Source organism: Oncorhynchus clarkii, chromosome 5, assembly GCF_045791955.1.
Source record: "Oncorhynchus clarkii lewisi isolate Uvic-CL-2024 chromosome 5, UVic_Ocla_1.0, whole genome shotgun sequence".
Taxonomy (NCBI): domain Eukaryota; kingdom Metazoa; phylum Chordata; class Actinopteri; order Salmoniformes; family Salmonidae; genus Oncorhynchus; species Oncorhynchus clarkii.
The window spans coordinates 22,548,688-22,572,960 of NC_092151.1; the positions used below are offsets into that span (position 1 = coordinate 22,548,688).

Genomic DNA, 24,273 nt, shown 5'->3' on the forward strand with positions numbered 1-24,273 from the left:
TGGCCATAACACACACCACACCTTTACTCAGGACTACCTCTGGCCATGACACACACCGTTACTCAGGACTAGCTCTGGCCATGACACACACCGTTACTCAGGACTACCTCTGGCCATGACACACACCGTTACTCAGGACTACCTCTGGCCATGAAACACACCGTTACTCAGGACTACCTCTGGCCATGAAACACACCGTTACTCAGGACTACCTCTGGCCATGACACACACCGTTACTCAGGACTACCTCTGGCCATGAAACACACCGTTACTCAGGACTACCTCTGGCCATGAAACACACCGTTACTCAGGACTACCTCTGGCCATGACACACACCGTTACTCAGGACTACCTCTGGCCATGACACACACCATACCGTTAATCAGAACTACCTCTGGCCATGAAACACACCGTTACTCAGGACTACCTCTGGCCATGAAACACACACCACACCATTACTCAGGACAACCTCTGGCCATGACACACACCGTTACTCAGGACTACCTCTGGCCACGAGACACACACCACACCATTACTCAGGACAACCTCTGGCTATGACACACACCACACCGTTACTCAGGACTACCTCTGGCCATGACATACACCGTTACTCAGGACTACCTCTGGCCATGACACACACCGTTACTCAGGACTACCTCTGGCCATGACACACACCGTTACTCAGGACTACCTCTGGCCATAACACCCACCGTTACTCAGGACTACCTCTGGCTATGACACACACCACACCGTTACTCAGGACTACCTCTTGTCATGACACACACCGTTACTCAGGACTACCTCTGGCCATGACATACACCGTTACTCAGGACAACCTCTGGCCATGACACACACCATACCGTTACTCAGGGCTACCTCTGGCCATGACACACACCATACCGTTACTCAGGGCTATCTCTGGCCATGACACACACCATACCGTTACTCAGGACTACCTCTGGCCATGACACACACCACACCGTTAATCAGAACTACCTCTGGTCATGACACACACCGTTACTCAGGACTACCTCTGGCCATGACACACACCGTTACTCAGGACTACCTCTGGCCATGACACACACCGTTACTCAGGACTACCTCTGGTCATGACACACACTGTTACTCAGGACTACCTCTGGCCATGACATACACCGTTACTCAGGACTACCTCTGGCTATGACACACACCGTTACTCAGGACTACCTCTGGCCATGACACACCATACCGTTAATCAGAACTACCTCTGGCCATGACACACACCGTTACTCAGGACTACCTCTGGTCATGACACACACTGTTACTCAGGACTACCTCTGGCCATGACATACACCGTTACTCAGGACTACCTCTGGCTATGACACACACCGCACCGTTACTCAGGACTACCTCTGGTCATGACACACACCGTTACTCAGGACTACCTCTGGCCATGACACACACCGTTACTCAGGACTACCTCTGGCCATGACACACACCATACTGTTACTCAGGGCTATCTCTGGCCATGACACACACCATACCGTTATTCAGGACTACCTCTGGCCATGACACACACCGTTACTCAGGACTACCTCTGGCCATGAGACACACACCACACCGTTACTCAGGACTACCTCTGGCCATAACACACACCACACCTTTACTCAGGACTACCTCTGGCCATGACACACACCGTTACTCAGGACTACCTCTGGTCATGACACACACCGTTACTCAGGACTACCTCTGGCCATGAAACACACCGTTACTCAGGACTACCTCTGGCCATGAAACACACCGTTACTCAGGACTACCTCTGGCCATGAAACACACACCACACCATTACTCAAGACAACCTCTGGCTATGACACACACAACACCGTTACTCAGGACTACCTCTGGCCACGAGACACACACCACACCATTACCCAGGACAACCTCTGGCTATGACACACACCACACCGTTACTCAGGACTACCTCTGGCCATGACACACACCGTTACTCAGGACTACCTCTGGCCATGACACACACCGTTACTCAGGACTACCTCTGGCCATGAGACACACACCACACCATTACTCAGGACAACCTCTGGCTATGACACACACCACACCGTTACTCAGGACTACCTCTGGTCATGACACACACCACACCATTACTCAGGACTACCTCTGGCCATGACACACACACCGTAACTCCGGACTCAAACATGTGACCTGACATAGGCAAAGTCAGCACTGCCTAAGTTACTCATCGGCTCTATAGTGGGATCATGGCAGTATGTAACTAGCAGGCACTACTAACAGCATTATGCAGACTGTCCATTAGCTACAGTTAGTTCACTGTTGGGTTGCTAGTGGCATCAGCTGTCAACACGTCTGATAGATTGATATGAGCTTGTCTACAGTGGTGTGCTGGATCAGAGCCAGCAGTGGTCTGATAAGTGCTACGCCAGCTGGGCGGTGATACACACTCTAATGTCCCTGCACTGCTCGCTAAAAAGACAGCAGCAGACTTGTATCTTACAGTTTAGCCTGCTCTATGTCAATCTGCTCCTGTCAGCAGGCACAACAGGACCGATCAGGACACAAGTCAACTGCTCTCAGCTCACTCACAACAATCAATCTCTCTCTCTCTTTCTTGTTCCCCATCTCTCTCTCTAATAGGATTAAATCAGTGTAAACACTGCTGATGACACAGGAGGTTGCCACAATTAGCTGGCTTGTATCTTAATAGCCTCTTGGGGCTGTAACACACAACAGATATGAACTAAAACACAGCACATTGCACTGGCTGGAGCTGCAAGGGAAACATTCAGCAATATGGATGATGACCGTGAGTGGACAGAAAGGAAGAGCGGGGAGAGAGAAAGAGTGAGAGAAAGAGAGAGAGTGAAAGAGAGACAGAGGGCAGAGAAAGAGTGGAAGAGAGAGAGAGAGAGAGAGAGAGAGAGAGAGAGAGAGAGAAGGGGAAGAGAGAGAGAAGGGGAGAGAGAGAGAGAGAGAGAGAGAGAGAGAAGGGGGAGAGAGAAAGAAGGGGGAGAGAGAGAGAAGGGGGAGAGAGAGAGAAGGGGGAGAGAGAAAGAAGGGGGAGAGAGAGAGAGAGAGAGAGAGAGAGAAGGGGGAGAGAGAGAGAAGGGGGAGAGAGAGAGAAGGGGGAGAGTAGAGAGAGAGACAGTTAAGTAGAAATAGGTCAGAGTCCTACATGGTGAAGGTCACATGGTGAAGGTCTACTTAGAGATTCTGCTGCTAACTCAACAACTAGATTTAAAATGGAAACTATGGACACTGGCCAAGGGTTGTGGTGGGAAAGACAAGCAACAGGAATGATTCTGTTTAATACTCAAAGCAACCATTCCCAGACAGAAACAGTAGCCTACAACATTGCTGTCTTGACAACAGTTGGCCACAAGCACTGTAAATGAGAAAAGGTACTGTAAGGAATGATAGGGGAATGTCATAAATCACACTGCAATGAAGAGGAGAGGGGTGTGCCTCAATCAGCACTTTCCCAAAGTTGACTTTCCGTTAGTCTGCAGTGCTTAGCACCTCACTTAATTTCTACTTCTATTTATTCAAAATGTATTTTAAACTGTATAAAGTTATACAGATAGCATCAGGAATTCTGTCACACACAGGAACCAGTGACAACGCTGAGATTTCCAAGGCAAGGAGTTAAGAGAGCGAACAGGACAGTGATAGCTGGGCTTTGACTCAGATGAAAGGCAGCAGCAGCTAGCTAGCTTAGGGTAGTGTCTGTCAGAGTGCAGCTAGTTTGTGCTGTAGGTATTAATAGCCTTGGCGGCGCCTATAGCTTAGCACTAACTTAGCATGAACACTAGCTGTTAGCCTGGAATCCTACTGAGAACCACACACCTGCTCCTAGGCAAGCCAAAACAAACAGGCCACTGTAGACTACAGATGCCATAAATGCCAAAACAATCTTAGCATGCCAAAGCAACTTAAAGTAGGTCCACAGACAGCAGACAACTTTTTACATGGTACTGTACATACAGAGTAGAGTGGACAATCAATGTTTACCAAATAGCATAGTGTTGTCTGTCGCACTGATACAGAACCCTGGGGGCCAACCCTGCTGAAAAAAAAACTTAATTGACCAGCATAGGCTGGCCATGCTGGTCACCCGCCTTCACTGTGTTTTTGCTGGTTCCTTCACTGTGTTTTTGTTGGTTCTTTCACTACGTTTTTGCTGGTTCCTTCACTGTGTTTTTGCTGGTTCTTTCACTACGTTTTTGCTGGTTCTTTCACTACGTTTTTGCTGGTTCTTTCACTACGTTTTTGCTGGTTCTTTCACTACGTTTTTGCTGGTTCTTTCACTACGTTTTTGCTGGTTCCTTCACTACGTTTTTGCTGGTTCCTTCACTGTGTTTTTGCTGGTTCTTTCACTACGTTTTTGCTGGTTCCTTCACTGTGTTTTTGCTGGTTCTTTCACTACGTTTTTGCTGGTTCTTTCACTACGTTTTTGCTGGTTCCTTCACTGTGTTTTTGCTGGTTCCTTCACTGTGTTTTTGCTGGTTCCTTCACTGTGTTTTTGCTGGTTAATTCACTACGTTTTTGCTTGTTCTTTCACTACGTTTTTGCTGGTTCCTTCACTGTGTTTTTGCTGGTTCCTTCACTGTGTTTTTGCTGGTTCCTTCACTGTGTTTTTGCTGGTGGCAAGCCTTCACTATGTTTTGTACACTGGTGACCAGCATACCAGCATCAAAGTGCTTTATTATTTAAGACAGTCCATTATATACAGTGAGCACCATAATTCATTGGACAGTGACCATTTTTTTCATACATATCGGATGAACCGTTTAGAAATGACAGCACCTTTTGTACATGGTCCCCCCCATTTTAGGTACTACAAGTATTTGTTGAATTGGCTTCACAGATGTGTGTCGTTAGGCAGGTGTATTCATTGGTGTCGTTAGTGAATGCAGGAGAGCTGTTGATGAAGAGTATTGATTCTAGACTTTGCTATTGCCTTTGTAGGTTGTTGTTGGGGTGTGACAACATGAGGAAGACAGCAGTGTCGATGCAAATGAAGCTGGCCGTCATAAGGCTCAGAAATGAAAATCAATCAATCGGGAACCTTGCGAAAACCCTGGGCATGCCCAAGTCAACAGTTTGGTTCATCATTAACAAGAAAAAAACAACCGGTGAACTCAATTATGTCAAAAGACCCGGTAGACTGAGGAAGACCACTGTAGTGGATGAATGCTCTCTATGGTGAAGAAACCCCCCCCCTGACAACACTCCAACAGATCAAAAACACTCTTCTGGATGTAGGTGTAGATGTGTCAAAGTCTACCATACGTAGAAGACTACACCAGCAGGACTACAGAGGGTACACTACAAGATGCAAACCACTGATAAGCCTGAAGAATAGAAAGGCCAGATTACAGTTGGCTAAAAAGCACCTAAAAGAGCCCCAAGAGTTCTGGAAAAAAGTATTGTGGACAGATGAGACAAAGATTAACATGTACCAGAGTGATGGAAAGAGGAAAGTGTGGAGAAAAAAAAGACGTGCCCATGATCCAAAGCATACCACCTCATCCGTGAAACATGGTGGAGGGGGTGTTATGGCTTGGGCCTGTATGGCTGCCAGTGGAACAAGCTCACTTGTCTTCATCGATGATGTGACTGCAGACAGAAGTAGAACAATGAATTCTGAAGTCTACAGAAATATTTTATCTGCTCAGATAAAACCAAATGCCTCCAAACTCATTGGACGGCACTTCATCATGCAACAAGACAATGACCCTAAACATACTTCTAGAGCAACGAAGGGGTTTTTGACGGCCAAAAAGTCTCAAATCCTTGACTGGCCGAGTCAATCACTGGATCTGAATCCAATTGAACATGCATTTTACATGCTGAAGAGGAGACTGAAGGCAATAAGTCCCAGAAACAAGCAGGAACTGAAGATGGCTGCAGTACAGGCCTGACAGAGCATCACCAGGGAAGATACCCAGCGTCTGGTGATGTCGATGCATCGCAGACTTCAAGCAGTCATTGCATGCAAAGGATATGCGACCAAATATTAACAATGACTACTTTATTCTACATTATGTTAAACTGTCCAGTGTTTTTTGATGCCCGAAAATGGGGGGGACTATGTACAAAAGCTTCTATAATTTCTAAACGGTTAATCCGATATGTATGAAAATACCCTCAAATTAAAGCTGACAGTCTGCACTTCCCCCTCATTGTCATTATATCCTTTCAAACTCAAAGTGCTAGTGTACAGAACCAAAATAACAAAAAAATGGTCACTGTCCAATGAATTATGGTGCTCACTGTATATCATGAGCCTTACTTTGAGGGCCCAGTTTTTCCCTAATACAGTGGCTACATCAGGCCTGCAAGTCACATTATGCTGGCTTGTAAAGTGATGTTTAATTCCTATTGGAATCCAGCCAGAGTGGGAATATCCAACAATTTAAAGTTTTATTTACCCACAATCAGCATTCAGAATGACTGCCAAGGTTAAACTACCTAAATCAGGGGTATCACAAATACGGCCCGGGGGGGGTCCAATCCGGCCCACGGGTGGTTTGAGTAAAAAAAAAAAAAATATACAGTGGGGCAAAAAAGTATTTAGTCAGCCACCAATTGTGCAAGTTCTCCCACTTAAAAAGACGAGAGAGACCTGTAATTTTCATCATAGGTACACTTCAACTATGACAGACAAATTTATTTTTTTAAATCCAGAAAATCACAATGTAGGATTTTTTATGAATTTATTTGCAAATTATGGTGGAAAATAGTATTTGCAACTTATTATTTGGACGTTTTCACTTAGGGGTGTACTCACTTTTGTTGCCAGCGGTTTAGACATGAATGGCTGTGTGTTGAGTTATTTTGAGAGGACAGCAAATTTACACTGTTATACAAGCTGTACACTCACTACTTTACACTGTAGCAAAGTGTCATTTCTTCAGTGTTGTCACATGAAAAGATATACTCAAATATTTACAAAAATGTGAGGGGTGTACTCACTTTTGTGATATACTGTTTATATATATATATATATATATATATATATATATATATATATATATAGTATATGCATAAACAAACAAACAAAGTCAATATGGTTATAAGAAATGATAAGGGAATGTGCCCTAGTGGGCTAAACCGGCATCACGGCTTGGTGGACAAAACGGGGAGTTGGGGTCAGCTGAGAAGTCACTACAGAGTTGATAATTATAACAATTGAAATGCTAATCCTTTGCACATGACCGCTCACTCATTCGGGAACAATTGCAATCAATATATATAAATTTACGCTCAGTGTGTCGTCTTGATCGCTGTTGAAAAGTTGTTTCTTTTTTAGAATTGTCCGTCTCTCTCTCTCTCTGGCATGGTTATAGTGGATAGTTCAGAGTGACATTAATTCATGTTGCTGTGGATGGATGTTTCGGTGGTTGTCGTTCTTCGCGTTCAATGATACCTTATTCCTAGCTGCAGACTAGTAATTAATATCAAAGACTTGTTCTTATTCTGTTGGTATCGATAGTCTAAACGTTTAACCACTTGGTATGGTTAAAAGATTCAGCAATGGTCTGCAACCTTTGTACTCCCGTGATTGAGAGAAACATGGTCTACTTGAGAATTTCTCAAAGTTGGATTTTATTCGGAATTGCAGAAAAGGGGCTGTCCCAGGATGCCTGACCCTAACTGGCTCATGGGCGGTCCTCTGATTTAGTTAAACTCAAAAGGGAATTGAGAGATTCCTTCATTAAACAGTCCAAAATCACATTCCACAATTTTACAAGCAGTATCATACTCACTCATTCATCTTATACAACAATTAGATGTAAAACTCATATTTGAAGCTATTATATAAACAGCGTTATGGTAATGTGGCCACACCGTCTCCCATGAGATTCCCCAAGTTGTAACAAACGGACCAGTTCATAGCTGGATTCTTCACCGATCTTTTATACCTTCTCCGGAACATGAAATTTGTTCGGACCTCCAGTTCTGTGAGGTGGAAGAAATTCCTTTGTTCTCTATGAAACTTCACTCTCTCTCTATACTGTGTGGCCATGAGGCAGGGTCTTCTCCTTAGGAATTTACGACCTCTCTCTGACCACAGCAGCCAAGTTGAAGGAGTCAAGGAGGAGGCAGGGAGAGGGGGATGGGGATGGGGCTTGCTGTACCCAAAGAGGGCAACGTCATGACACCAGCATAAACTGGTCACCAGCATAAACTTGTCATCAACATACCAGCATGAGCTGGTCACCAGCATCACCAGCTTGACCAGCTGGTCGGCCAGCCTAACCAGCTTGTAGACCAGTTTGAACAGCATAGACCACCATGGACCAGCATGGGCCAGCTTGAAATTTAAGCTGGTCTACACTGTTTTATTCAGCACGGAACATACTGTACAAGAAATAAAAGGTATTGTATGACTATTCATCATACAGTAGAAGACAAGTGGTCTTCCCATGGCTAGCACAGGGCTGTCTCTGAACCACTTGAGGCCACATATTTACCATGAAGCTACAATTCTGGCAAACAAAGCAGACACCACATGCCTTCCATACAACATAGAGCTGTCATTGATCAACAACACCTTGAGGCCATACCCGTTACAAAAGGGGGAAAAGGGGAAAACAATACATGTTTTTTGATTGACAGGGTATTCATTTATCTTACGTAAGTACAGTTGAAGAATAGATCATGTAACTATCAAATCATTAAGACCACCATGACTGCTCTCATTACATGAAACATAAAAATAACTTCCATGCCTGCTCACCTGTTTGTTGTTGTCACTGTGGGGCCTCTTGATGGAGACAAAATGGCGGATTTTACTGTAAAGAGATGGAAAGCAAAGCATATTAGATTGGGAACCATCTTTGTGTAACTACCAGTTGCACAAGCAGTTATCAATCCAAGGTGGAAGACCATACAATAGCCTGCCAGTCCCCAGTGCAATAAAGTTAAGATGCCTGGCTCCTTATAGAGGAAGTGATGTCAGTGATTTACCCTCCCTGGCCAATCACAGGCGTAATCTTGACGTGCTGCTGTATGCTGTCACCTGACTTCCTCCTGGCGTAGTAGATCCCCTGCCACTCCTAGAGACAACATAGTCGGAACATACAGTCAGACAACAATATAACATTCATACAATGAAGAAATGACAGTCAGACAACTGGACAGAAAACATTACACAAATATAAAGAATGGATGGATGGTCTTCAACCAGGTGTTGAGGTATTGGGTCTCTCGCAGGATCTCTCACCTCCACTGTGGCTCAGTTTCAGAAGCTCACCTTTCCTTTCTTGATGCAGGTGTTGATGGTGTCTAGAAGATCTGCTCGGTTCTTGTCACTCTTGGGGAGTTCTGTCAGCTCTTTCCCAATTAACTCTCCTTTGTGGTATCCCATCATGTGCTCAAACGCTGGGTTCACGTACTGGTGGCGTGGGAGCGAGATGGATAAGAATGATTTGTTTTTATTTCACAGATTACCGAAACAACCCATAAATGTCAAGAGATACATTGTGTTTCAGTGTGGCTGAATGACTGTGTGTTTGTGTGTGTTTGTGTACCTGTATTACATGGTCTTCACTGGTGATCTCCACAGCCTCCTGACAGTGGTCCAGAGCAGTGAAGACTGAGTTGCACGCCCTGAGGGAGAGAAGAGAGCTGTTTAATCATACTATGTGTGTGTGTGTGTGTGTGTGTGTGTGTGTGTGTGTGTGTGTAGGTTGGTTCTTCTATCCTTGTGAGGACCTAAAATCCCCACAAGGATAGTAAAACAAGGAAAGTTCTCCCTCCTGGGGATATTTCCTAAGTCCCCATGAGGACAATGGCTATTTTAATCTTAAGGGTTAGGTTTAGGGTTAGAACTAGGGTTAGGTGTTAGGGAAAATAGGATTTTGAATGGAAAACGAGGATACGAGGATAGAAGAACTTAATGTGTGTGTGTGTGTGTGTGTGTGTGTGTGTGTGTGTGTGTGTGTGTGTGTGTGTGTGTGTGTGTGTGTGTGTGTGTGTGTGTGTGTGTGTGTGTGTGTGTGTGTGTGTGAGGACCAATGTACCTGAGTTTGAACTGGCAGCGCACCTCTCCATGTTCTATCTGGAGCAATTCGTTATAGCAGGCAGAGACACTAATGTTCTCCATATACCTCTGACCAGAGCGATAGAGAGAGAGAGAGAAACATGAGCAACACAGTGTACTGTACAGTGTGTAGTCTGCGGATGTGATCTCTGCCTGGGTTCTGAGCTCTGAGGCCTTTCACCCTACATATCTTGGAAGTAGGGCATGTGATGAGAACTGTGACCTGCTGTACAGTACAGTACAGTACAGTCCAGTACAGTAGGTAAACACTGCATGTGTTTATAAGATGAGCCAGCTGACTGACTGACTGATTCAGCAGATGGATGATAGGATAGCATGCTGAGTGTTTTAAGTTGCCTGGCTGAGTTCACTTTACAGAGTCACAGAGGAGTTGGTGGTGGCAGATGTAATGCCATATAAAGGCATGCCCTCTTTTCCTCCTATAGTACATAGAGAACATATAAGGAGGAAGAAGGGAACATATAAGGAGAAGAGTACATACTCTGCTGAATCCAGCGCAGAGTAGAGGACGAACAGACGGCTCCTCCTGATCTAAAGGCCTATAGAGAAAGAACAGCATAAACAGCACACACTATGACATTATCATCATCAGCCCACCCACATAAGATATACACCACATATCATTATAGAATACACACACGTGTATGACATTATCATCATCAGTGAGGAAACATATCTGTGTTTGTTTACTGTTGTTTGGTGTTTGTGTATGTAACTTGAGTTGTGAGTTGCGCGAAAAAACCCTCTTGAAGGGCAAATAAACACCATCAATCAATTACGATGTATACTTACGTCTGTGGCACAATGGCCAGAAGGACTGTGTGTTCTGAGGGCTTTGTGGCACGGATCAACCTGGATCAACAACACAATAGAAAACACATCAAAATATAACAGATTGATAAAAAGAAGCATTCAAAATCCTGCAGGTGGTGAGAACAGCATTATCAAATACAGTGCCTTCAGAAAGTATTCACTCCCCTTGACTTTTTCCACATTTTGTTGTGTTACAAAGTGAGATTAAAAAGGATGTAATTGTACTTTTTTGTCAAAGATCTATACAAAATACTCTGTAATGGCAAAGTGTAAGAAAACTTTTAAAAAACATTTATGGAAAATAAAACTCTAATATATCTTGATTAGATAAGTATTCAACCCCCTGAGACTTTGGCTGTGATTCCAGCTGTGAGTCTTTCTGGGTAATTCTCTAAGAGCTTTGCACACGTGGATTGTACAACACTTGCCCATTATCCTTTAAAACATTCTTCAAGTGCTGTCAAGTTGGTTGTTGATCATAGCTAGACAGCCATTTTTATGTCTTGCCATACATTTTCAAGCTGATTTAAGTCAAAACTGTAACTAGGACACTCAGGAACATTCAATGTCGTCTTGGTAAGCAACTCCAGTGTATATTTGGCCTTGTGTTTTAGGTAATTGTTCTGGTGAAAGGAGAATTCATCTCCCAGTGTCTGTTGGAAAGCAGACTGAACCAAGTTTTCCTCTAGGATTTTGTCTGTGCTTAGCTCTATTCCATTTATTTTTATCTTAAAAAACTCCCTAGTCCTTGCCGATGACAAGCATACCCATAACATGTTTAAGCCACCACCATGCTTGAAAATATGAAGAGTGGTACTGTCACGAATCCCGCCGAAGATGGTGCCTCTTCCTGTTCGGGCGGCGGTCGTCGTCGCCGGCCTACTAGCTGCCACCGATCCCCTTTTCTGTTTCATTTAGTTGTGTCTGATTAGTTGCACCTGTTTTGTGTTTAGGTTTGGTTGTGGGCTATTTAAACCCAGTAGGCCCACCGGCTTTTGTGCGGGCTTGTTTTTCTGTTTATGGTGTGTGATTATTTTGTGGTATTTATTTTTCCGGTCAGTTGCGTCCTGTTGTTTGGACTGGGTCTTTACATGCCCTTGTGTGTGTGGCGTGACCATCTCTCTGGGTTTTGAAAAATAAATAAATAAATCTTGTGAACTACCCTGTTCTCTGCGCCTGACTTCTCCACCCACTACTCATAGAAGCTGTGACAGGTACTCAGTGATGTGTTGTGTTGGATTTGCACCAAGCATAATGCTTTTGTATTCAGGACAAAAAGTTCATTTCTCTGCCACATATTTTGCAGTATTAGTTTAGTGCCTTATTGAAAACAGGATGCCTTTATTCTGTTTTTATTCTGTACAGGCTTCCTTCTTTTCACTCTGTCATTTATGTTTGTATTGTGGAATAACTACAATGTTGTTGATCCATCCTCAGATTTCTCAAAATCACCATTGGCCTCATGGTGAAATCCCTGAGTGGTTTCCTTCCTCTCCGGCAACTGAGTAGTTTCCTTCCTCTCCGGCAACTGAGTAATGAAGGGTGCCTGTATCTTTGTAGTGACTGGTTGTTTTGAGACACCATCCAAAGTGTAATTAATAACTGCAGCATGCTCAAAGAGATGTTCAATGTCTGTTTTGTTTTTTACCCATCTACCAATCTCCCACTATGATCAATTGGCTACATAGCTGATGCCTGCTGGACTGTCCATTAATCACGGTACTCCATTCTGTTTATTTATTTTTTATCTGTCGGCCCCAGCCGCAAACTCAGGCTCTGTGTGTAGTTAATCCGACCCTCTCTGCCTAGTCATCGCCATTTTACCTGCTGTTGTTGTGTTAGCTGATTAGCTGTTGTTGTCTCACCTGTTGTTTTAGCTAGCTCTCCCAATCAATACCTGCGATTACTTTATGCATCGCTGTATGTCTCTCTCAAATGTCAATATGCCTTGTATACTGTTGTTCAGGTTAGTTATCATTGTTTTAGTTTACAATGGAGTCCCTAGTTCATACCTCTGATACCTCCTTTGTCCCACCTCCCACACATGCAGTGACCTCACCCATTATAACCAGCATGTCCAGAGATACAACCTCTCTTATCATAACCCAGTGCCTGGGCTTACCTCTGCTGTACCCGCACCCCACCATACCCCTGTCTGCACATTATGCCCTGAATATATTCTACCACGGCCAGAAATCTGCTCCTTTTATTCTTTGTCCCCAACGCTCTAGGCGACCAGTTTTGATAGCCTTTATCCGCATCCTCATCCTACCCCTCCTCTGTTCCTCGGGTGATGTGGAGGTAAACTCAGGCCCTGCATGTCCCCAGGCACCCTCATTTGTTGACTTCTGTGAAAAAAGCCTTGGTTTTATGCATGTCAACATCAGAAGCCTCCTCCCTAAGTTTGTTTTACTCACTGCTTTAGCACTCTCTGCAAACCCTGATGTCCTTGCCGTGTCTGAAACCTGGCTTAGGAAGGCCACCAAAAATTCTGAGATTTCCATACCCAACTATAACATTTACCGTCAAGATAGAACTGCCAAAGGGGGAGGAGTTGCATTCTACTGCAGAGATAGCCTGCAAAGTAATGTCATACTTTCCAGGTCCATACCCAAACAGTTTAATTTTAAAAATTAATCTCTCCAGAAATAAGTTTCTCACTGTTGCCGCCTGCTACCGACCCCCCTCAGCTCCCAGCTGTGCCCTGGACACCATTTGTGAATTGATCGCCCCCCATATAGCTTCAGAGTTTGTTCTGTTAGGTGACCTAAACTGGGATATGCTTAACACCTCGGCAGTCCTACAATCTAAGCTAGATGCCCTCAATCTCACACAAATCATCAAGTAACCCACCAGGTACAACCCTAAATCCAAAAATATGGGCACCCTCATAGACATTATCCTGACCAACTTGCCCTCCAAATACACCTCCGCTGTCTTCAATCAGGATCTCAGCGATCACTGCCTCATTGCCTGTATCCGATACGGGTCCGCGGTCAAACGACCACCCCTCATCACTGTCAAACGCTCCATAAAACACTTCTGCGAGCAGGCCTTTCTAATCGACCTGGCCCGGGTATCCTGGAAGGATATTGACCTCATCCCATCAGTTGAGGATGCCTGACATTCTTTAAAAGTAACTTCCTCACCATCTTAAATAAGCATGCTCCGTTCAAAAAAATGCAGAACTAAGAACAGATATAGCCCTTGGTTCACTCAAGACCTGACTGCCCTCGGCCAGCACAAAAACATCCTGTGGCGGACTGCAATAGCATCGAATAGTCCCCGCGATATGCAACTGTTCAGGGAAGTCAGTAACCAATACACGCAGTCAGTCAGGTAAGCAAAGGCCAGCTTTTTCAAGCAGAAATTTGCATCCTGTAGCTCTAACTCCAAAAAGTTCTGGGACACTGTAGTCCATGGAGAACAAGAGCACCTCCTCCCAGCTGCCCATTGCACTGAGGCTAGGTAACACGGTCACCACCGATAAATCCATGATAATCAAAAACTTCACAAGCATTTCTCAACGGCTGGCCATGTCTTCCTCCTGGCTACTCCAACCTCGGCCAAGCCTCCCCAGCTTCTCCTTTACCCAAATCCAGATAGCAGATGTTCTAAAAGAGCTGCAAAACCTGGACCAATACAAATCAGCTGGGCTTGACAATCTGTACCCTCTATTTCTGAAACTATCCACCCCCAATGTCGCAACCCCTATTACCAGCCTGCTCAACCTCTCTTTCGTATCGTCTGAGATCCCCAGGGATTGGAAAGCTGCAGCGGTCATCCCCCTCTTCAAAGGGGGAGACACCCTGGACCCAAATTGTTACAGACCTATATCCATCCTGCCCTGCCTATCTAAGGTCTTCGAAAGCCAAGTTAACAAACAGATCACTGACTATCTCGAATCCCACCGTACCTTCTCCGCTGTAAATCCGGTTACCGAGCCGGTCACGGGTGCACCTCAGCCACGCTCAAGGTACTAAACGATATCATAACCACCATCGATAAAAGACAGTACTGTGCATCCGTCTTCATCGACCTGGCCAAGGCTTTCGACTCTGTCAACTGTGACGACCCTCCCACTCTGTCTGACGTATTCTCTCTTTGTTCTTGTTTCCTTATTAGGATGCCGGTGGGCGGAGTTGGGAGGGTCGTCAGCTTAATGGGAAAGACCTGGTTCAGCTTCATGGGAAACACCTGGGCCAGGTGTCTCCCAGGATAAATAGACCTCTTCCACATTCATGGAGAAGACTCTCTCCATGCAGACACCTTTGTAGATTGTGTTGTGGTTCTTGGTGGCCGTTTGTTTGCTTTGGCACCTTTCAACACCCTGCATTATCACATTCACTCATGCAAAACACTCACTTACACTACTGATTACTGATTACACACACCATTGTATATTTTCCTTAGTTGCTTTAGTTAATAAATATATATTTTGTTACTCCTTATCTCCACGTTGTCTCCCTTTGTTACGGGCTTTGAGCCGGTTCGTGACAAGTGGGAGCTCATCCGGGATCTTTGAACTATTGGTTTGGGAGACCGTGGAGGTATGTGTTTGTTTGAATATTGTGTTTGAGTGTGATAGGCCCAGTATTGGTTGCCTTTGTTGTTTGGTTTGTGTGCTGCGTTGGAGAGAGATAATGGTTAGTTTCCAGGCCCTGCCTAGCCTGGAAACTCTTGTTCTACTTTCTGTTGGGAAGTCAGTCTGAGGAGGTGAGTAAATCGGCTGTGTACCTCGGTAGGAGATTTGTGTAGGGTAGTCGAACTTGCTACCCGGAGCTATAGCCTTTTTCCTCTGATAGGCTTAGCGACGTGTTTCAATTTTGGACATGTTGGGCATGGTTAAATGTTTGTTATTTTTGTGTGGTGTCTGTGGACTGAGCAGTTGTCTTGGGGGCACATCCGTGGCTTGGTGGAATTTGCCAGCATGCTGGGGAGTTCTATTTCCTTGCCAGCGGGCTACAGTGCGTAAATACCCACCGCAAATCTGCACGAAGACTAGGGTTGAGTTATTGTAGGTTTTGGGGAAGCTCGGTATCTCATCTCTCTTCTGTGGTGCTCAGGGTGATTGTCATTTCTCTGGTTGTGGTCTGATGTGCTCAGCAGAGGGGTTGAGCAAGATTATTTACTTATGACTATGGTGTCTCATGTACACAAGTTCATTCGCTTTCCATCAGAGGAACTGTTAGAATTAGATACTAAAGAACAGCTGTTGAAGATCGCTGAACACTACAAGGTTAAATGATTGAAATTAGTGAAATTCTGTTTCGTTGGAAGTGACTATGAATCGTTGGAAGTGACTATGAATCGTTGGAAGTGACTATGAATCGTTGGAAGTGACTATGAATCGTTGGGAGTTGTAAAAATTAAGAAGGACCCTGATGTTCTTTTCGTTGGAGTTTGTAGCTGTTGTGGTCTTTTGTGCCATGTTCCTGAATGTTTACGTGACTCCATTGTTTGGGGTTGTCATGTTCTATCTTTCCTGTCTGTTCCCTCCTGGTCTTGTGTTCTTCTTTCCTCTTAAATATTGCTTCCTATGCGCAAAGGATGCAGAGGTCTGGGGAGGAGGAGGTTCGCTGGGGCAGGTGGAGGTGTGAACACATAACCCCTCACCAATTTGGGATGCAGGAGGCTGTGTCAATTTGGGACGCAGGAGGCTGTGTCAATTTGGGACGCAGGAGGCTGTGTCTATTTGGGACGCAGGAGGCTGTGTCAATTTGGGACGCAGGAGGCTGTGTCAATTTGGGACGCAGGAGGCTGTGTCAATTTGGGACGCAGGAGGCTGGTATGTTGTTCCGGGGTCCTTGTTGGTCCCCGGTTTTATGGGGGGGAATGTGACGACCCTCCCATTCGGTCTGCCGTATTCTCTCTTTGTTCTTGTTTCCTTATTAGGATGCCGGTGGGCGGAGTTGGGAGGGTCGTCAGCTTCATGGGAAAAACCTGGGCCAGGTGTCTCCCAGGATAAATAGACCACTTCCACATTCATGGAGAAGACTCTCCATGCAGACACCTTTGTAGATTGTGTTGTGGTTCTTGGTGGCCGTTTGTTTGCTTTGGCACCTTTCAACACCCTGCATTATCACATTCATGCATGCAAAACACTCACTTACACTACTGATTACTGATTACACACACCATTGTATATTTTCCTTAGTTGCTTTAGTTAATAAATATATATTTTGTTACTCCTTATCTCCACGTTGTCTCCCTTTGTTACGGGCTTTGAGCCGGTTCGTGACACAACCACCATATTCTTATCGGCAGACTCAGTAGCCTCGATTTTTCTAATGACTGCCTTGCCTGGTTCACCAACTACTTTGCAGACAGAGTTCAGTGTGTCAAATTGGAGGGCATGTTGCCCGGACCTCTGGCAGTCTCTATAAGGTTGGCACAGGGTTCAATTCTCGGGCCGACTCTTCTCTGTATATATCAATGATGTTGCTCTTGCTGCGGGCGATTCCCTGATCCACCTCTATGCAGACGACACCATTCTGTATACTTCTGGCCCTTCCTTGGACACTGTGCCCTCTAACCTCCAAATGAGCTTCAACGCCATACAACACTCCTTCCGTGGCCTCCAACTGCTCTTAAACGCTAGTAAAACCAAATGCATGCTTTTCAACCGTTCGCTGCCTGCACCAGCACGCCCGACTAGCATCACCACCCTGGATGGTTCCGACCTAGAATATGTGGACATCTATAAGTACCTAGGTGTCTGGCTAGACTGTAAACTCTCCTTCGAGACTCATATCAAACATCTCCAATCCAAAATCAAATCTAGAGTCGGCTTCTATTTCGCAACAAAGCCTCCACTCACGCCGCCAAACTTACCCTAGTAAAGCTGACTATCCTACCGATACTCGACTTCGGCGATGTCATCTACAAAATAGCTTCCAATACTCTACTCAGCAAACTAGATGCAGTTTATCACAGTGCCATCCGTTTTGTTACTAAAGCACCTTATACCACCCACCACTGCGACCTATATGCTCTAGTCGGCTGGCCCTCGCTACATATTCGTCACCAGACCCACTGGCTCCAGGTCATCTACAAGTCCATGCTAGGTAAAGCTCTGCCTTATCTCAGTTCACTGGTCACGATGGCAACACCCACCCATAGCACGCGCTCCAGCAGGTGTATATCACTGATCATCCCTAAAGCCAACACCTCATTTGGCCGCCTTTCCTTCCAGTTCTCTGCTGCCTGTGACTGGAACGAATTGCAAAAATCTCTGAAGTTGGAGACCCTCACCAACTTTAAACATCTGCTATCTGAGCAGCTAACCGATCGCTGCAGCTGTACATAGTCCATCTGTAAATAGCCCAACCAATTTACCTACCTCATCCCCATACTGTTTTTATTTATTTACTTTTCTGCTCTTTTGCACACCAGTATCTCTACTTGCACATGACCATCTGATCATTTATCACTCCAGTTTTAATCTGTTAAATTGTAATTATTCGCTCCTATGGCCTATTTATTGCCTACCTCCTCATGCATTTTGTACACAATGTATATAGACTCTTTTTTTTCTACTGTGTTATTGGCTTGTTTATTGTTTACTCCACGTGTAACTCTGTGCTGTTGTCTCTTCACACTGCTATGCTTTATCTTGGCCAGGTCGCAGCTGTAAATGAGAACTTTGTCACGCCCTGGTCTTAGTATTCTGTCTTCTCTTTATTATTTTGGTTAGGCCAGGGTGTGACTTGGGTGAATTATGTGTTTGTCTTGTCTAGGGGTTTTGTAGATTGATGGGGTTGTGTTTAGTATAGTAGTCTAGGTAAGTCTATGGTTGCCTAGAGTGGTTCTCAATCAGAGGCAGGTGGTTATCGTTGTCTCTGATTGGGAACCATATTTAGGCAGTCATATTCTTTAGGTCTCTGGTGGGTGATTGTCTCCTGTGTCAGTGTTTGTACCACACGGGACTGTTTCGGGTTTACACGTTTCTTGTTTTTGTAGTTTGCTCATGTATAGTTTTTCTTATAAAAAAAACCATGAACTTCAACCACGCTGCGTTTTGGTCCGCCTCTCCTTCGACGGAAGAAAACCGTAACAGAACCACCCACCACAACAGGACCAAGCGGCGTGGTGACAGGCAGCGGCAGCAGGAGCAGCGAAGTCAGGACTATACGACTTGGGAGGAAATAGACAGGTGGGCGGTCGACCCAGGGAGAGTGCCGGAGCCCGCCTGGGATTCGCTGGAGCAGTGCGAGGAGGGTTATAGGAGAATGGAGTTGGAGAGACGAGCACGGCGGCGTGGATGGAAGCCCGAGAGTCAGCCCCAAAAATATATGGGGGGGGGCACACAGGGAGTATGGCAAAGCCAGGTAGGAGACCTGCGCCAACTTCCCTGTGCTTATCGGGGGGCTAGAGAGACCGGGCAGGCACCGTGTTATGCTGTGGAGCGCACGGTGTCCCCAGTGCGGGTGCATAGCCCGGTGCGGTACATACCAGCTCCGCGTATCGGCCGGGCTAGAGTGGGCATCGAGCCAAGTGCCATGAAGCCGGCTCTATGCATCTGGTCTTCAGTGCGTCTCCTTGGGCCGGCTTACATGGCACCAGCCTTGCGCACGGTGTCCCCGGTTCGCCTGCATAGCCCAGTGCGGGCTATTCCACCTCGCCGCACTGGCAGGGCGACCGGGAGCATTGAACCAGGTAAGGATGGGCAGGCTCGGTGCTCAAGAGCTCCAGTGCGCCTGCACGGTCCGGTCTATCCAGTACCACCTTCACGCACCAACCCTCCGGTGGCAGCTCCCCGCACCAGGCTTCCTGTGCGTGTCCTCGGCCCAGTACCCCCAGTGCCAGCACCACGCACCAGGCCTACAGTGCGCTTCGCCTGTCCAGCGCTGTCGGAGTCTCCCGCCTGTCCAGCGCTGCCAGAGTCTCCCGTCTGTCATGAGCCGGCAGAGTCTCCCGTCTGTCATGAGCCGCCAGAGTCTCCCGTCTGTCATGAGCCGCCAGAGTCTCCCGTCTGTCATGAGCCGCCAGAGTCTCCCGTCTGTCATGAGCCGCCAGAGTCTCCCGTCTGTCATGAGCCGCCAGAGTCTCCCGTCTGTCATGAGCCGCCAGAGTCTCCCGTCTGTCATGAGCCGCCAGAGTCTCCCGTCTGTCATGAGCCGCCAGAGTCTCCCATCTGTCATGAGCCGCCAGAGTCGCCCGTCAGCATGGAGCAGCCAGAGTCGCCCGTCAGCCAGGATCCGCCAGAGTCGCCCGTCAGCCAGGATCCGCCAGAGTCGCCAGTCAGCCAGGATCCGCCAGTCTGCCAGGATCCGCCAGAGCCGCCAGTCTGCCAGGATCCGGCAGTCTGCCAGGATCCGCCAGAGCCGCCAGTCTGCCAGGATCCTCCAGAGCCGCCAGTCAGCCAGGATCCGCCAGTCAGCCAGGATCCGCCAGTCAGCCAGGATCCGCCATTCAGCCAGGATCCGCCAGAGCCGCCAGTCAGCCAGGATCCGCCAGAGACGCCAGTCAGCCAGGATCTGCCAGAACCGCCATTCAGCCAGGATCTGCCAGAGCCGTCAACCTGCCTGAGCTACCCCACAGTCCCGAGCTACCTCAGTCCCGAGCTGCCCCTCAGTCCAGTGGGGCCCTTTGTTAGGGTTACTAGGCCAAGGTCGGCGGCGAGGGTCGCCAATCTAAGGACGCTAAGGAGGTGGACAAAGACTAAGTTGGAGTGGGGTCCACGTCCAGCGCCAGAGCCGCCACCGTGGACAGACGCCCACCCAGACCCTCCCCTATGGGTTTAGGTGTGCGGCCGGGAGTCCGCACCTTTGGGGGGGGGGGGGGGGGGGGTACTACTGTCACGCCCTGGTCTTAGTATTCTGTCTTCTCTTTATTATTTTGGTAGGCCAGGGTGTGACATGGGTGAATTATGTGTTTGTCTTGTCTAGGGATTTTGTAGATTGATGGAGTTGTGTTTAGTATAGTAGTCTAGGTAAGTCTATGGTTGCCTAGAGTGGTTCTCAATCAGAGACAACGATAACCACCTGCCTCTGATTGAGAACCACTCTAGGCAACCATAGACTTATCGTTGTCTCTGATTGGGAACCATATTTAGGCAGCCATATTCTTTAGGTCTCTGGTGGGTGATTGTCTCCTGTGTCAGTGTTTGTACCACACGGGACTGTTTCGGGTTTACACGTTTCTTGTTTTTGTAGTTTGCTCATGTATAGTTTTTCTTATAAAAAAAACCCATGAACTTCAACCACGCTGCGTTTTGGTCCGCCTCTCTTTCACCAGAAGAAAACCGTAACAAACTTGTTCTCAACTAGCCTACCTGGTTAAATAAAGGTGAAATAAAAAAATAAAAATAAGTGTCCTTTTCAAAACATTGGAAAACCTCCCTGGTCTTTGTGCTTGAATCTGTGCTTGATATTCACTCGCACCTAATTGTATGTATATGTGTGGGGTACAGAGATGAGGTAGTCATTTAAAAATAATGTTAAACACTATTATTGCACACAGATTGAGTTCAGATTGAGTTCATGCAACTTATTATGTGACTTGCCATAGCAAAAGGGTTGAATACTTATTGACTCAAGGCATTTTAGCTTTTAATTTTTAATGAATTTGTAAACATTTCTATAAACAATTCCACTTCGACATTATGGCATATTGTGTGTAGATCAGTGACACAACATCTCAGGTTGTAACAAAACAAAATGTGGAAAAAGTCAAGTGGTGTGAATACTTTCTGAAAGCACTGTATATGTTTTTGACCACATATGAGGACTTGAAGTGCTTTTGTGCTTTACCTTACAAACTCTCTAGCTCATGAGGCAGGTTTGACAGTAATGTGTGATTAAGTTTGACTTGATAGTTTCATTTGACACACACACACAACATGAAAGGTGGCTTTCGAATGAGTGCCAGTCTAAACATGTGGGCAGTGGAGGAGTGATGTCATTGGCATATGAGAGGAGAGAACATTTCTCTACTTTACACAGGCTCACCATGGACACACTGTACTGGAGAAAGATGGGAAGCAGGGAGGGGGGAGAGAAGTAGAGAAGGAAGGAGAGAGAGGGATGGAGAGAGGTGGAGAGAGAGAGAGAGAGAGAGGGAATGAGAGAGAGGTAAAGAGAGAGAGAGAGAGGGAATGAGAGAGAGGGAAAGAGAGAGGAGGAAGGAAAGAGAGGGAAGAAGAGAGAGGGAAGGAGAGAGAGGGAGAGAGAGTGAGGGAAGAAGAGAGAGAGGGAGAGAGAGGGAAGGCGAAAGAGGGAAGGAGAGAGAGAGAGAGAGAAAGGAAAGAGAGGGAGCGAGAGAGAGAGGGAAGGAGAGACCGGGAAGGAGAGACAGGGAAGGAGAGAGAGAGGGAGAAAGAGTGAGGGAGAGAGAAAGAGAGGGGGAAGGAGAGAGAGGGAAGGAGAGAGGGAGCGAGAGAGGGAAGGAGAGATAGGGAGAAAAAAGGGAGAGAGTGGGGAAGATTGAGAGATTTACGATTTCTGATTTTTATTAGGATCCCCATTAGCCTGATGCCAATGGTGACAGTATTCCTGGGTTCCGGCACATAACGAAAAAGACGTTACAGGCAAAAATACTTTACAATTTCCATACATTTAAAACATAGACGTTACAGACTTATATATTCACTGAGTATTCAAAACATGAACACTGTCTCTTTCCATGACATAGACTGACTAGGTGAATCCAGGTGAAAGCTATGATCCCTTATTGATGTTAAATCCACTTCAATCACTGTAGATGAAGGTGAGGAGACAGGTTCAGAGGTTGAATGGGCAAGACAAAAGATTGAAGTGCTTTGAACGGGGTATGGTAGTACGTGCCAGGCGCACCAGTTTGTGTCAAGAACTGCAGCGCTGCTGGGATTTTCACGCTCAACAGTTTCCTGTGTATATCAATAATGGTCCAACACACAAAGGACATCCAGCCAAAGGACACAACTGTGGGAAGCATTGGAATCAACATGGGCCAGCATCCCTGTGAGTGACGGCAAAAGCCTCTTGGCTGGCATGAGACAGGGAGGGAGGGAGGAGAGAGAGAGAGAGAGAGAGAGAGAGAGAGAGAGAGAGAGAGAGAGAGAAGTAGATGAGGGGAGGAGGGAGATAGAGAGAGAGAGAGAGAGAGAGAGAGAGAGAGAGAGAGAGAGAGAGAGAGCAACAGACAGACAGCGACATGTGATGGGTCTTTATTGGGAAGATTCTGCTTCTGGGAAAATATTACCATGCATGACCAATAACTTATAATTCACTAGATACTATACGAAGAAGCATATGATGGTCTGGCCACATGATAAATACTGGGTGGGATTATTAGGACAGTTTAAGCTTTGAGTGTATCTAAGTAGAATAGCAGGGAGAGGGTATGCTGCAGGCGCCAAGGCTATATATAGTAGGCTAGTTAGTGGCTGGTACATAAGAGTAAAAGTAGAAATCAGAGGATACTAACACTATGCCTGTAGAAACTGTACTAGACAGACACAGATGTATACATCAACACCAGCAGGTAACTAGAGAAGCCAAAAATAATGTGGAACTTGAATGAAAAAAAACAGCCCCACTACACTCTTAAAAATAAGGATTCCAAAGGGTTTATTTGGCTGTCCCCATAGAAGAACACTTTTTGGTTCCAGGTAGAACTCTTTTGGGTTCCATGTAGAACCCTTTCCATAGAGGGTTCTACATGGAACCCAAAAGAGTTCTACGTGGAACCAAAAGGTTTCTACCTGGAACCAACAAGGGTTCAACAGCTGTTAGGTGAAGGATGGAGCGAAGGCGGGAGGGAGGCCATGTGTGTGTTGGGCAGTTATTAAAACAAAGACTCAATCCAATGTGTTCTAAAAACAAGTCATGGGTGACCCTGATACACACACACACACACACACACACACACACACACACACACACACACACACACACACACACACACACACAAAAGGTCAACAGTGCGTGATGTGGAAAGTAGCATCCGACTAATAGAGACCTCTAACACTAACCTATAAATAATGAAGTGACTGATTGGAAAGTGGAGAAAGTTAAGTAACTCAAGTTGTCCTTATAAGTAGGGAAACTAGCTAGGCCAATTGATTATTATTATTATATATATTTTTTGGGGGGTAGATCAGCTTTAATATTGCAGATAGATTGTAGCTTCCATCAATGTAGACTGCATCATTTCCAATCCCCCACATATTTCTGTAAATATATATTTATATACAGTACCACTCAAAAGTTTGGACACACCTACTCATTCAAGGGTTTTTCTTAATTTTTTACTATTTTCTACCTTGTAGAATAATTGTGAAGACATCAAAATAAATAACACATATGGAATCATGTAGTAAGCAAAAAAGTTGCCACCCTTTGCCTTTATGACACTTTGCACACTTTTGGCATTCTCTAAACCAGCTTCATGAG

General features: G+C 45.9%; 1 protein-coding gene across 1 annotated transcript in view; it reads right to left on the bottom strand.

The window, feature by feature from the left end:
* LOC139408530 (high affinity cAMP-specific and IBMX-insensitive 3',5'-cyclic phosphodiesterase 8B-like) overlaps positions 1 to 24,273 on the bottom strand; it is a 106,815-nt gene that overhangs the window by 64,359 nt on the left and 18,183 nt on the right. Inside the window, exons 4-10 of the mRNA XM_071152523.1 lie at positions 10,877 to 10,936; positions 10,566 to 10,623; positions 10,044 to 10,132; positions 9,552 to 9,630; positions 9,275 to 9,415; positions 8,989 to 9,077; positions 8,759 to 8,813 (exon numbers count right to left, since the gene is read on the bottom strand). Coding sequence (XP_071008624.1) covers positions 8,759 to 8,813; positions 8,989 to 9,077; positions 9,275 to 9,415; positions 9,552 to 9,630; positions 10,044 to 10,132; positions 10,566 to 10,623; positions 10,877 to 10,936 — 571 coding nt within the window. The remainder of the gene's footprint in view (positions 1 to 8,758; positions 8,814 to 8,988; positions 9,078 to 9,274; positions 9,416 to 9,551; positions 9,631 to 10,043; positions 10,133 to 10,565; positions 10,624 to 10,876; positions 10,937 to 24,273) is intronic.